The 14,464-nt window shown below is 45.5% G+C and overlaps 1 protein-coding gene across 2 annotated transcripts in view; it reads right to left on the bottom strand.

Moving 5' to 3' along the window:
* Window positions 1-14,464, bottom strand: part of RNF115 (ring finger protein 115) — a 76,007-nt gene that overhangs the window by 9,884 nt on the left and 51,659 nt on the right. For both annotated transcript variants that reach the window (XM_015564241.1, XM_015564242.1), the window contains one exon: window positions 8,443-8,654. In XM_015564241.1, coding sequence (XP_015419727.1) covers window positions 8,443-8,654 — 212 coding nt within the window. The remainder of the gene's footprint in view (window positions 1-8,442; window positions 8,655-14,464) is intronic.

Here is a 14,464-nt window from a genome sequence, read left to right as displayed (position 1 = left end):
GTATCTCTCAGCTCAGCTTGTGCCCTTTAGCGGTCTAGGAGCCCTCAGGGGATGTCCAACTGATGGCTTAGGCCTGATCCCCACAGAGAGCGGGCCTAAGCCGGCAGTCGGACATCCTTAGCGCTGCCGCAGAGGTGAGAGAAGCTCCTGCCATCGCCGCTGCGCTTGCTAGCCGTGAGCCTGGCTTCTGGCTGAGCGGTGCTCCCCCTGTAGGAGTGCAAAGACCACCAGGGGGCAGCTCCTGTGTTGAGCGTCTGCTCCCTGGTGGTCAATGAGTGTAATAGCAAGTAGTCATTCCGCCATTTGATTTGCATATTAGCCTTTTATTATATAGGACTAGAGGCCCAGTGCACAAATTTGTGCACGGGTGGGGTCAGGCCGCCCACCCCCAATCAGGGTGATGGGGGAGCCGACTGGGGACAAGGCCGGCCGGGGGAGTTATTAGTGTCAAAGATCTTTGAGGGTGTATACATGTTTGCTGTTGGCTTTCAGATGAGTCGAAGCTTCAAAGGCGCTTTAGTGTCAGGGACACTTACAGCTTCCTTTTCTAAGCCTCTCCCTAGACAGGTCATGTGGTTTAATTCCCTGCTGACAAGCCCTCTAAAGAGAGGCCGTGGTGTGATGTGGCTGCCCTCTTTGGTAGGAAGCAGAGGAGAGAGAGCACAGGAAGATGGTGGTTGTGCTGGGCACCTCTCCTGGACACCTGACTGATGGGCCAGACCGTGAGCAGTTTTCCTCCTGATCACTCGTCACTTAGAATCCTGGTCTATGAAGGCTGGAGAGCATTTACTTATTTAGAATCACTGAGGGTCACACTTCAGTGATTGGGGTGTGGAGAGCCGATGGGGGGTAGGGCCGGCAGGGGGTAGGGGCTGCGGGTGGTTGGCTGGCTGGGTCACCACAGTGTGCGTTATAGCCACCGGTCATTTGGCCGCTTGGCTTTTATAAATATATGTAGACTAGAGGCCCAGTGCACAAAATTTGTGCAGGGAGGAGGGGGCCCTCAGCCTGGCCTGCACCCTCATGCAGTCCAGGAGACCTCAGGGGACGTCCGACTAACGGCTTAGGGCTGTTCCCCATAGAGAGCAGGCCTAAGCCAGCAGTCGGACATCCTTAGTGTTGCCACAGAGGCAGAAGAGGCTCCCGCCACCACCGCTACGCTCACCAGCCATGAGCCTGGCTTCTGGCTGAGCGGCACTCCCCCTGTAAGAGCACACTGACCATCAGGGGGCAGCTCCTGCGTTGAGCACCTGACCCCTGGTGGTCACGGCGTATCATAGCGAATGGTCATTCTGCTGTTTGGTCGATTTGCATATTAGCCTTTTATTATACTAGAGGCCCAGTGCACAAAAATTGTGTGGGGAGGGGGCCCTCCCTCAGCCCAGCCTGCACCCTCTACAATTGGGGACCCCTTGGGGGTTGTCCGACTTCTGGTTTAGGCCCAATCCGTGGGATCGGACATCCCTCTTGCAATCTGGGAACGCTGGCTCCTAATTGCTCACCTGCCTGCCTGCCTGATCACCCCTAACCACTCTGCCTGCCTGCCTGAGTGCCCCTAATCCCTCTGCCTGCCTAATCACCCCTAACCTCTCTGCCTGCCTCCCTGATTGCTGGGGTCCGACCCCAGCAGATCCAGGGGTCCCCAAAGGTGTGGACCGAGTCGGCGAAGAAGGAATGACACGAAGACAGCGTTCAGTTGATCAGCAGCCTTGCGTTCGTAGTTAAAGCGATTAATTCCCCGCCTGGCAGTTAAGAGGTTTTATTCCCTGCCTAACTTCAGGGGAAAATCCCTACCTGGGGAAACAATCTTTCTCGGAGAGGTGACCTTGGTTAAAACACATAGAGCCAAGAAGGTGAGCAAACATTAAGAACAGTATGTCATATACGCCAGGTCCCTTGAAACATATGCTGTGCAGATGTTTCTTCCCTGCAGCGACTGTGTCAAACAGCAAGGATGGACCGGCTCCCAGTACCTGATTGCCCCTAATCACCTCTGCCTGCTTGCCTGAGCACCCCTAACTGCTCCCATACCAGCCTAATCAGCCCTAACTGCCCTCCCCTGCAGGCCTGATTGCCCCTAACTGCCCTCCCCTGCCAGTCTGGTCTCCCCTAACTGCCCTCTCCTGCTGGCCTGATAATTCCCAACTGCTCTCCCCTGCCTGTCTGGTCACCCCTAACTGCCCTCCCCTGCCGGCCTGATTGCCCCTAACTGCCTTTCCCTGCCGGCCCGGTCTCCCCTAACTGCCCTCCCCTGCCAGCCTGACCGCCCCCAACTGCCCTCCCCTGACGGTCTGGTCGCCCCTAACTGCCTCTGCCTCGGCCCCCACCACCATGGCTTTGTCCAGAAGGTAGTCGGACGTCCAGAAGAGCACTGGTTGACCCGGTCTAATGTGCATATTAACCTTTTATTAGTATAGATAGATTACATAGGACAGGATTGCTTAAATGGGGGGGAAAAGCCTTTTTCAGCAAGAGGAGATGCTGTTGTCAGACAAAAAAACTGGACTGATAGTCAGCCATATGCACTATACTGCCAAACTGGTCATTAAAAAATTAAACCGCTTTCTTACACCTTACACCAAACAGCTATTGCCCTTAAAACCCCTCCTCAGCCCCACTCTAGGTTCTGCCTTCATAGTTCACCCAGATTAGGTTGATTGGTTGGTTTCTATGCCAGTCAGCATCAAAAGTTCCCCATCCTAGGCAGCCACTGGCTACTGACACTTCACCCAGATTTGGTTCTGATTGGTCGGTTTCTATGCCAGTCAGCGTCTCTGGGCCTATCTCTGGGCCTGATCAAAGGGCAGGGCTAATCAGGAGCCCTGCAGAGGCCCGGAGAGAAACAGAGATGGAGAGAAACAGAGACCCAGCTGCTGGTGAAGCCCGGAGAGAAAGAGAGAGGCAACAGTTGATCAACAGCTGCCACTGAGGTTGCAGATCAGACCCTGCCTCTCTCTCTGCAGGTCTCTCTCCCGGCCTAATCCGCAGCCCCCTCGGCAGTCAGTGTTAGGTCGAGCCTTAGGTTATTACAGATCCTGGCTAGCTAGATAGACAGACAGATAATTAGATATTTGGCAGATACTACCTTAACCAAATGGTCAAACTTAACATTAGCCATGATAAAACAAGCTGATATCTTGTGTCCCCTAGTTGTGATACACTGAGAAGGGTACATCATTTATTTGGTATTCTTGCCCAGATATTTAATTTGAATGAAGACACAAACAAACCCAAATAAACAGACATCTTAAAACAAAATAAAAAACTAGCCTTTATTCCTAAGACTAAGGAGGGTCACATGTGGGTTTTCCAGGAGACAGCATGAACTAGAACACTAGTCACCAGCTAGCATTAACATGTAATACATGTAAGCAAATAAGCCTGCAGATGATTCCAGTCCTTTGGTCCTAGACATAATACAGCTGAGGCAAACTATCTCCCCATTCCCTATCCAAATTCCTGACCCAAAGAAACTGTGAGAGGTAATACATAATTACCGATTCAAATCACCAAGTTTTAGAGTAGTTTCTTATGCAGTAACAGATTACTAATATAGAGTCTAATAAGGCAGGATCTCAATTTTCCTCAGCAGTACCTGATAGGATTATTCAAAACATTAAGTCAGCTAATGAATGCCAAGCCTGGCACAGTATGCTTCCTGAATGCTAGTTAATAATATAACTTCAATTTGCAGAGTTAGAACTATGGTGGAGGAATGCATAAGGGCTTTGAGGAGAGCACAAAGAAAATGCATTTGATACAGTCTTGAGGGTCATGGGAGACTTCCTGAATTCAGCAAAGGACTGATTTAATTGGGTCAAAAAAGCAGTGGAGGTATTTCAGACAGAGAAAACAGATTAAGCAAAGATACAGAAGCATGAAACAGCATGATAACTGTAAGTTTTGTATTGGAGCAATAAAAGCAAAAGCAACAGGAAAGAAGGCTGCAGAGCTTGGGAGGATTCAAAAACAGAAGGCTTTATATATTAGGTTATGGACCCTGTGAGAATGGACTTTAAGCAGGAAAGTGATGGCACAGATTTGAAAATTTAGGTAGATAATCCTGCAAGGATATTACGGAAGTAATTTAAGAATGACAAAACTTTAGCCCTGGCCAGTTGCTCAGTGGTTAGAGTGCCAGCTTGCAGACTGAAGAGTCTCTGGTTCGATTCCCAGTCAAGGGCACAAACCTCAGTTACAAGTTGCCCAGTCCTGGTTAGGGGTGCGTGCAGGAGGCAACCAATCAGTGTGTCTCTCACACATCACATCAATGTTTCTCTCTCTCTCTCTCTCACTCTCTCTCTCCACCACCCCTCCGTTCCACTCTCTAGAAACGCAATAAAAAAAAATATTCTCAGGTGAGGATTAAAAAAAAGAATGATAAAACTTTAAAAGAGACTGAAGACTTAGGAATCTAATGCAGTAGTGCAGGCATGCAAAAGATGTGGATGTGTGCCCAGGCTTTGTGGCTCAATGGTTGAGTGTCGACCCATACACCAAGAGCATGCTGATTTGATTCTCAGTCAGAGCACATGCCTGGGCTACAGTTTCAATCCCTAGTAGGGGGAGTGCAGGAGGTTTTTGTCTCTCTCTCCCCCTCTCCCTTCCTCTCTCTCTAAAAAAAATCAATACAAATGTATTTTTTAAAAATAAAAGAAATAGAATTTGTGGACGTGAACTGGGGGGAATGGTTAGACAAAATAAGTTGAGAAACAGGAAATAAAAATTAGAAAGACTTAATGACTGGATATGTGTCTATGAGAGGGCTGGGTGAGACAAAGATAGGATTCTAGGTCAATGCCTGGGTTTCTAAACTGGGTAGAAAGTGGTACCTCCAATTAAAATCAGAAATTTAAAAAAAAGGATCCGATTTGGAAGAAAAATTTAGTTTCCATCTTCCTGAGTTTGGAGTACCTATGGAACATCCAGATGGAAATGTCTAACAAGAGGTTATATATTCAAGTCTTAAATGAGGGGAAAGGTAAAGACAGAAATACAGAGCGGGGAGTCTTTAGTGTCTAGGTCAGGGGTCCTCAAACTGCGGCCCGTGGGCCACATGCGGCCCGCCGAAAACATTTATCCGGCCCGCCGGGTGTTTTTGCTGCCGCTGTGTGCATAGGAATTTGTTCATAGTTTTTTTTTAAACTATAGTCCGGCCCTCCAATGGTCTGAGGGACAGTGAACTGGCCCCGTTTAAAAAGTTTGAGGACCCCTGGCTAGGTAATTGTTAGAATTACAAGAGAACCTGAGGACGCTGGAGCTTATAGAGCAGCGGTTCTCCCCCAGGGATATTACTGCTCCCAGGGCAGGGTCTGCAGAGTGGGGTGAGGATGTGGTTCCTGCATGTAGTAAGGGAAGGGCCACTGATGCTGCTAAACATACTACCATGTACAGATAGCTCCATACAAAGAATTATCCAGCCCAAAATGCCAATAGTCCCAAAGTTAAGAAACCCCATTGTAGCATAAGAGGAAAAGCAGAATAAAGGAAACATCTTGGGAAAACAAATATTTAGTAAGTATCCACAAGAAGGAAGTCAGAGAAGAGGTAAATTTTAAAAATGTAATATCATGGAAGTCAGAAGTAGAGAATTTCAAGAGGCGGGAAAAGACCAAAATTAATGAATTCAGTGAACTAGGCCCACACAATAAAAATTTTAAGTAGCCACTGAGTTTGTATCTAGAAGGACACCGTGGATTTTAGTGAGAGGAGAGCCAGACTATAGGAGTATAGGAATAATGAGAGATGAGAAATTTTATTGAAAAAGGAAGGAAGTGAGATTGGGTAGTAACTAAAGTAGTGGTTCTCAACTTTGGCTACAATCAGAATAACCTCAGCAGCTTTTAAAAATGACCCATGCTGCCTCAGCCGGTTTTGCTCAGTAGATAGAGCATCAGCCTGTGGACTGAGGGTCCTGGGTTCGACTCCAGTCAAAGGCACATGCCCGGGGTTGTGGGCTCAATTCCCAGTAGGGGGTGTGCAGGAGGCAGTCAATCAATGATTCTCTCTCATCAGTGATGTTTCTATCTCTCTCTCCCTTTTCCCTTCCTCTCTGAAATCAATTTTAAAAAATGTAAAAAAAAAGAATTTCTTCTAAAAAAAAATTACCAATGCCGGGACCGCATGCAAAATAATTAAATCAAAATCCTGGGAAGAAGTATTGTGTTTTTTAATATATCTTCAGTGACACTAATGTACAGCCAAAATTAAAAACCACAGAGCTAAAGTGTGCATGGGAGGGGAGGGAAGTGGGGAGCAGGAATATGACCGGGCAAGGGGCATTTAAGAAAAAGAAGGGAGGGAGCAGGGAGAAAATTTTAAAAATGAAATCCCAGAATAAGTCAGAGGAATAGATTAAAACTCTTGGCTGATGGAGTTGCTTTCAAAAAAGAAAAAAAGGAACACCTCACCTGAAGAGACTGGAGGGAGAAATAAATATTGGTGTACAAGAAGCTGGACAGAGGGATTTGGGGAATTTATGCCTAAAGCCCCAATTTTCGTAATGAAGTACAAGTCAGCTGCTGAAATCAGCTACTGGACAGGAAATTTGGAGAGTGAAATATGTGGTGAGGGAAAGAAAAAAACTAACCCAAAGCACTGACTGCCTAATGGAGATCAAATGCACTGCAGCAGCTGCAGGGGCAACAACAGGTTCATGTATGGTTTTCCCAGCAGCTCTTAGCCACCATCCCCTGGTGGAGGAGCAAGGAAAAGTAGCCCGAGGACAACACTGATCCACAACTGGCAGTACTGCAGCGGTGAAAAACACAAGTGCACAGGAGGTAAAAGTTTACAGGAGCTGTAGCTGAGGAATTCAGCAGTGGGATCTACCCCAGGCAGAGAAGGGAGAGTAATCTACAGGCAATTTAACTGGCACAGGACACAGTGGATTTACCACCAATCACAGAAGTTACTAAAACAGTCTAACATTCCATTGGCCTTTGTCCTAGAACAGTGGTCGGCAAACTGCGGCCCCTCGAGTGTGGCTCTTCCACAAAATACCACGTGCGGGCGCACATGTACAGTGCGATTGAAACTTCGTGGCCACACTCAAGGGGCCAAAGAGCCGCATGTGGCTCTCGAGCCGCAGTTTGCCGACCATTGTCCTAGACAATCCAATTAAATTGGATTTCCATATCCTATCATTGTCCCTAAGAAGAAATGTCTGCAAATAAATTTGAAATTCACAAAACATATGAAAACTAATGAACAGATGGACAGATATGTGATAAAGCTAGAATAGTAAAATATATATAGTCAAGTCTAGAAGGTGTGTGCCTGCGAGCGACTGTAGGCTCAAGAAGACCACTGCCCAAACAGGAATCTGAGGTGACAGAAATGCTCTATAATCTGTGTTGTGAAATATGGCAACTACGAACTAGCTATCTGTTGCTATGGAGCCCTCGAAATGTGGCTAGTGTGACTGAGGAATTTTGAGTTAACCTTTTTTTAAAAATATATTTTATTGATTTTTTACAGAGAGGAAGGGAGAAGGATAGAGAGTTAGAAACATTGATGAGAGAGAAACATCGATCAGCTGCCTCTTGCACACCCCCACTGGGGATGTGCCCACAACCAAGGTACATGCCCTTGACCGGAATCGAACCTGGGACCCTTCAGTATGCAGGCCAACGCTCTATCCACTAAGCCAAACCGGTTAGGTGAGTTGTTAACTTTTAATGTAAACTGATATAACCACATGTGGCTAGTGGCTGTTGTATCAGATAGTACAGTTCTAGATTCAGATATCCCTGGGTTCAAGTCCTGGATCTACCACTGATCCCGTTTTCATTTCTGTGAGTCTTATTATTACGTAAAATGAGAATAACAATAGCAGCTACTAATTCATATGGGTTAAATGAGATAAGCAGATAAAGTACGAACACAATCCTATGCATAAGGAAAATATTTTTAAAAATTGTTTATTGTCCCTAGTAAATGGGATCCAAGAGATAAGGAGCCACCATGAAATGGTGTGACTCACATGTATCCCCAGTGTCTAGTACAAATGCTGTAGCATAAAAGACTCAATAGACATTTGTTGCATGACTGTTTTTGGCAGTCACAAGACTCTATGTTTATTCCTATTAAATTTCATATCAAGTCCACTGCTCCAATCTGCTGAGGTCTTTTTGAATCCTAATGTCATCCAATATATTGATATCCCTTTCATTTGCTTCTGAATTTTTGATAAACCTATATTAATCTGAGACATTAATAAAAATGTTAACCAGAGACCTATATCATTAGTTTTATTACCCTTAGCTATTCATCAGTTGTTACATGGTATGAGTTGAGTATAGACATTCAATTTAGCTTCATTTTCACTCTGTTTATATACCTCCACAAAGGTAGTAAGTATGAGACCCTGATAAAGATTAGATTAAGGCAATATGTCTTTCATCGCAACTTAAAAAGAACTTAAAACAACTGTGCACTCACCCTTCAATTGCTGGGGATCTATCAGGACGAGTGCTTCCTTGCGATCTGTATCTCCGAGTCATTGGCAACCGTGGAGGTCGACTTGGTCCCCAGAAGTCAGTGTGAGTTTGGTGACCTCTCTCATTGGCTCTATTATCTTGGTCCAGTGCATTGCTACTTAGAAATGGCCTAAAATCTTGTATAATCATCGTGTGGTCCAAATTGCGCCAGAACTAATAAAAAACAGAAATAAACTACGTTATAGTTTTAAGAACAGGAAAAAGAGGAAACAGGAGGAAGAAATATTGAAAAAAGAAAGGAATAATTTCTATACTTCAAAATTCAGCAGCTCAAACTAAGGTATAGGTTTCCCCAGTTTTATGAAGCAAAGTTTTTCAAGGGCATGAACAGGGAAGGGGGGAAACTTAGATACTGTGAAATTTAATTTCCTTCATACAGAAACAACAGGCCAACGGCTGAACTCCTTTCTTAACAACGAACTCATATCCACATGCCTCTGACCAGTTACACCCCCTCCTGAAATAAAAGCATGAGTCAAAGGCGATCATAGACTTTTGTCCCAAGCACAGTCAATCATTTAGATCAACATTATAATACTGTTTTAATGACATCCACATTTTCACTACAGGATAATCGAAGATTTAAATAAAACAGATGTATTTACACACTTGTAATAAAGCACCATCAGCCCTAGCCAGTTTTGCTCAGTGGACAGAACATCGACCTGCAGAATGAAGGGTCCCAGGTTCGATTCCGGTAAAGGGCATGTACCTTGGTTGCAGACTCCTCCTAGCCCAGCCCAGGCCCTGGTCTGGGCACGTGCAGGAGGCAACCTATTGATTTGTCTCTCTCACATCAATATTTCTGTCTTTCCTTCTCTCATCCACTCTCTCTAAAAACCAATAGAAATATATCCTCGGGTGAGAATTAACAAAACAAACAAAAAAAGCACCATCACCACAAAGTGGAGACAGATATCTATAAAATACTTCTCTTGACCTAGACGCTGCATCAGAAAGGGGCAGTGTCAGAGTTGTGTCAAAGCAGTGCAGAAATATCTGGTAAGACCATTCTTATAAATACTATTATCATTAAAAGGATGTTGGTGGTGGTGAGGAGGTATGTGGAATGGGGGGTGGGGGGGTAGTGCCTGTTGTGTTTGACCAAAGAATCACTAAACAAAGAGTGAATGAAAAAACAAATCACTTCTGAAATAACTTTATTTATCTGTACACCAGGTATTTTGCAAGTTCCACAGAATACTACTTATTTTACTCCACCCAACCAAGTATATAACCCCAGTCATATTCAGGTCTCTTTGTTTTGTTTTTAAAGTTTAAATGAAACAAAAAAATTAATATCCTATATAATCCTATATACTAAAAGGCTAATATGCAAATAGACTGAATGTGGGAAAAACCGAACAACTGGTTGCTATGACATGCACTGACCACCAGGGGGCACGCGTGGACCATGGCAGGCATTGGCTGCGGCGGGATGGTGGAGCAGGTGAGCTGGGACGTCAGAATAAGGTGGGGTGCCGGTAACTGTCATCAGGGCGAGCCTTTGGTGGTTACTAAAAATTCTTTGCTCCCCCATGCCATTGTCCCACCCAGTACTCACACCTGCTGCTGGCGCCGGCCCTGCTTGCACCCACTGTCGGCGACCGGCGCTAGTCCCAATCACTCAGTGCCATCAGGGGCGCGAGCAGGGCCAGGACGATCAGCCCGTGGGAGCGGCGGTGGCAAGAGTGGGGCTGCCGGCAGGCAGGGGACCAGGGGCAGCGGGGCCATGGCAGGAGGGGACAGGCAGGGGCGCGGAGGATGGGCCAAGACCCGCCCCTGTGCCCATCACAATTTCGTGGCCCGCAGTTCCTTTCAAGGTGCATGAATTCATGCACTGGGCCCCTAGTATGCTAATGATATGCTAATACTACTCAACCACTCACTATGACATGCACTGACCACCAGGTGGCAGACAGAGGGTTGATGGTTTGATCAATGCTTCTCTGTCTCTGGATCTGTTTTTGTTCATCAGTTTATGTTGTTCATTATATTCCGCAAATGAGTGAGATCATGTGGTATTTATCTTTCTCTGACTGGCTTATTTCACTTAGCATAATGCTCTCCAGTTCCATCCATGCTGTTGCAAAAGGCAAGAGTTCCTTTTTTTTTTTACCGCAGCATAGTATTCCATCGTGTATATGTACCACAGTTTTCTAATCCACTCATCTGCTGATGGGCACTTAGGGCTCACAGTTCCTTTAAAGGTGCACAAATTTGTGCACTGGGCCCCTAGTATAGATGATAACGGAGACATAAAATTGCTCAGCACATGACCTTAGGTCTTAAAGTTTTCATAGCCCTCAACGCCAGACTAACCCTTTCATTTGGAGACCCATACTAGCATGTTACTTTTTGCTTTTTTTCCAGTTAACCATTTGCTTCTTATTTTTCAAGACTTCCTCCAATATAATTTAAAAATACACAATGTACTACACAAAATGCAATATATCCTCTATTCACTATGACCAACCCCTAACCATAATTCTACTCACCTACTGGCAGTTTAACACATTGAGTACCGCATAGAAATCTCTAAGACATACACCAGGGACCGCACATTTTTGGGCAAACTGCACGTTATTTAAATCATCACGATGCACTTTAGGTGTTGTTTTTCAATAATTATAACATTTTTATTTACAAAAACAATTAAACAATTAAAGTTCCTGGTACTTTTTTAACGTACGGTACTGCGTAAAACATTTTCCTCTATGAAGAGGGACCAAACAAAATTTACATAAGTATCTAGATTCGCTCCTTTTTCCATGGGCGTGAAAAACGAGAACACTCGTGAGCGGTCCTTAACAGATGGCGCGTGCAAAACACGAGAAAACTCCTGAGCGGTACAAAATGTGTTAATTTGGTGTGTAGAATTCCAGATCTTTAAATATGTATTTGTGTACATACACAAACTAGGTTTTGTAATACAAACACAGACTCATTCATTCACTTAACAAATACTTGTTGAGCATGTACTATGTCCCAATCACTTTTTGGGAACTATTAGGATATAGCAGTGAACATAATGTTATAAAACAAAAAACCTCAGCCTGGCCCATGTGGTTCAGTGGTTGAGTGTCGACCTACGAACCAGGAGGTCACAGTTCGATTTCTGGTCAGGGCGTATGCCTGGGTTGCAGGCTTGATCCCCAGTAGGGGGCATGCAGGAGGCAGCTGATTAATGATTCTCTCTCATCATTGATGTTTTTCTGTCTCTCTCTCTCCCTCACTCTTCCTTCCTCTGAAATCCATAAAAATATCAAAACAAAGCAAAACCCTTTGCCCCAATGGATTTCATTTTCAAGTGGGAAGAGACAGACATACATGCTCCCAGCCTCCAAAAAAAAGGGAAAGAACACTCTGTATGTTAGATAGTAATAAATGCTATGGAGGGGGAAAGGTCTGCACTGATTCAGAACACACATACTCAGATCGTTCTTTTCAACAATAGCATAACATACATGTTATATGTTTTATATACTTAACATTTTTATTATTTTGATACATGTAAAATAACATAATAAATGAGGTATTAAGAAAATAAAACAAAAATGGCGAATAGGTAACTGCGGCACCTGCTTTTTCCCACAACCATATCAAAATTACAACTCAATTACAGAACAACATCTCTCAGAACCACCTAAAATCTAACTGACCAAAAGTTCTATGACTCAGGATACAAAGAAGCCATTTCAAGACTGGTAGGAGGGGCACAGACACAGATTGGGCTGGTGCCACACCGCGTGGTGGTTAAAAATCGGGAGGGAAATCTGGCTGAGGAGAAACACCCTGAGGAGCAGAGTCCCAGCCCCACACCAATCTCCCCAGCCCAGGGTTTCAGTGCCAGGAAGATATGTAAGTCCCGATAACTTCTGACAGTAAAAAACCAGCGGATTATAAAGAATTGTAGCCTACCAGCAGATATCCAAATGTAAAATTCCAGCAAACATGATTTTGAATGATTTAACTTTCAAATCTAACCCAGCAAGTTTAACGGCATTACACAAAAAGCACAATTCAAAAATCACCAATTAATGAACTTATTTTGTTTCCAAAAGTTATTTCTTAAAACACCACGCTCAGGATCTGCATAAAGTAGGACATAAAAAATAAAACAAAGAAGAAAAAAAACAGCAGAGATTGTGGCTGAGAGAGATGGAGGGCTGCTAGAGTCCCAGGTGTTCCTCTTAAAGGGTCCTCGGGAACTCACTTGGACTCACTCACTGAGAGCTCCACAGCTGGGGCAGCAGCTCGAAAGGTGCTAGTGACATATGGTGAAGAACTGATTTGTCCAGCAAGAGTTGGAGTGGGGGGCTTTATCCCAGGCAGTACAGGCAGAGAATATTGTTTCTTTGCTAAATCCTCCCCACACAAAGCTGTCAGACAGTCACTATATCTGAGTCCCCATCAACCAGGTTAACAGTGTTCCTAGCGCTGACAATTCTCTGAAACCGCGCCACACCCACATGCAGGCCCACCCCAGCCATAGAAATGGTCTATCTTGGCTCATACTTGGAACTTTCCAAAAATCTATCCAAGGTTCACAAAACGCAAGGAGCATCTGGCCTCAGCATGCCCCTATCTCTTGCTAAGTGGTTGCTGGCATTAGCGGCAACAGGCTTTAGTCTGCAGCTTGGTCTCTCTGGACATCTTCAAGGCCAGCAAGTTAGCAGCCATCTGAAAATGGCTTTGTTGCTCATGCCTGGTGGCCCAGACAGGGCACTGATGGTGGATGATTTGGCCTACACCTCCAGGGAAGCCCCAGAGCTGGTGCAACCAGCTTCACACCATGTCCAAGCACCACCCAAACACCTGGTGAGCAACACACTTAAGGGATGAACTTGGCAGGTCCTGGGCCCCACTGATATGAGTTCTGTTCCATGGGATTGACTCCTGATAGCAGATCCTCCACTGTGGTCTCGGTCAGACCTAGCAACCAATGGACAGTGTAAAGAGCCTCTGGGACAACTTCAAGCATACCAACATTTGTGTCATGGGGGTGCCGGAAGGAGATGAGAGGGAGCAAGGAATTGAAAACTTACATGAGAAAACAATGGCAGAAACTTCCCCTAACCTGGTGACAGAAACGGACATACAAGTCCAGGAAGCACAGAGAATTGCAAACATATCAACCAAGGCCACTCTACCCAGCAGAGCTATCATTTAGAATCAAAGGACAAAGAACTTCTTCCTGGACAAGATAAAGCTAAACAAGTTCAACAACAACCCAGTACTACAAGAAATGTTAAAAGCTCTTGAAGAAAGAAGATAAAAGATACAAATAATAAAATGGAAATAAGTACCTATCTATCAATTACATTAAACGCAAATATATTAAACTAGAGGCCAGGTGCACGAATTCGTGCATGGGTGGGGTCCCTCTGGGTCAGTGGTCAGCAAATTGTGGCCCCTTGAGTGTGGTTCTTCCACAAAATACCATGTGCAGGCGTGCACGTACAGTGAGATTGAAACTCCGTGGCCACATTCAAGGGGCCAAAGAGCTGCGTGTGGCTCGCAAGCGGCAGTTTGCCAACCTTTGCTCTGGGTCGCCTGGAGGGATCGGGCTGAAACCCACAGTCCAACACTGCCTGCAGCTCCTACCTGCTGCTCCCGCTCATCTGGGTCCCACTGTGCCTGCCGCGGGCTCGCACCCAAACAGTCCAGATCAGGAGAGGCTTGTGCTGCACCAGCAGCGCTTGCCAGCCATGAGCCTTGTGTCTGGCACCCTACCAAGGGGAGTGGCCTGTGGCATCAGATCAGGCCAAAACTGCTCTTCAACATCCCCCAAGGGGTCCCGGATTGCAAGAGGGCACAGGCCAGGCTGAGGGACCACACCAGTGCAAGATCGGGCCGTGGAGGGACCATGGGAGTGCTCCAGGGCGTGTCTGGCCCATCTCACTCAGTCCCGATTGGCCAGACCCCAGCAGCAAGCTAACCTACTGGTCAGAGCATCTGCT

This window comes from Myotis davidii, unplaced genomic scaffold (genome assembly GCF_000327345.1).
Source record: "Myotis davidii unplaced genomic scaffold, ASM32734v1 scaffold401, whole genome shotgun sequence".
Classification (NCBI taxonomy): Eukaryota; Metazoa; Chordata; class Mammalia; order Chiroptera; family Vespertilionidae; genus Myotis; species Myotis davidii.
The sequence above is the reverse complement of the archived record's forward strand: the minus strand, read 5'-3'. Positions and strand labels throughout refer to the sequence as shown.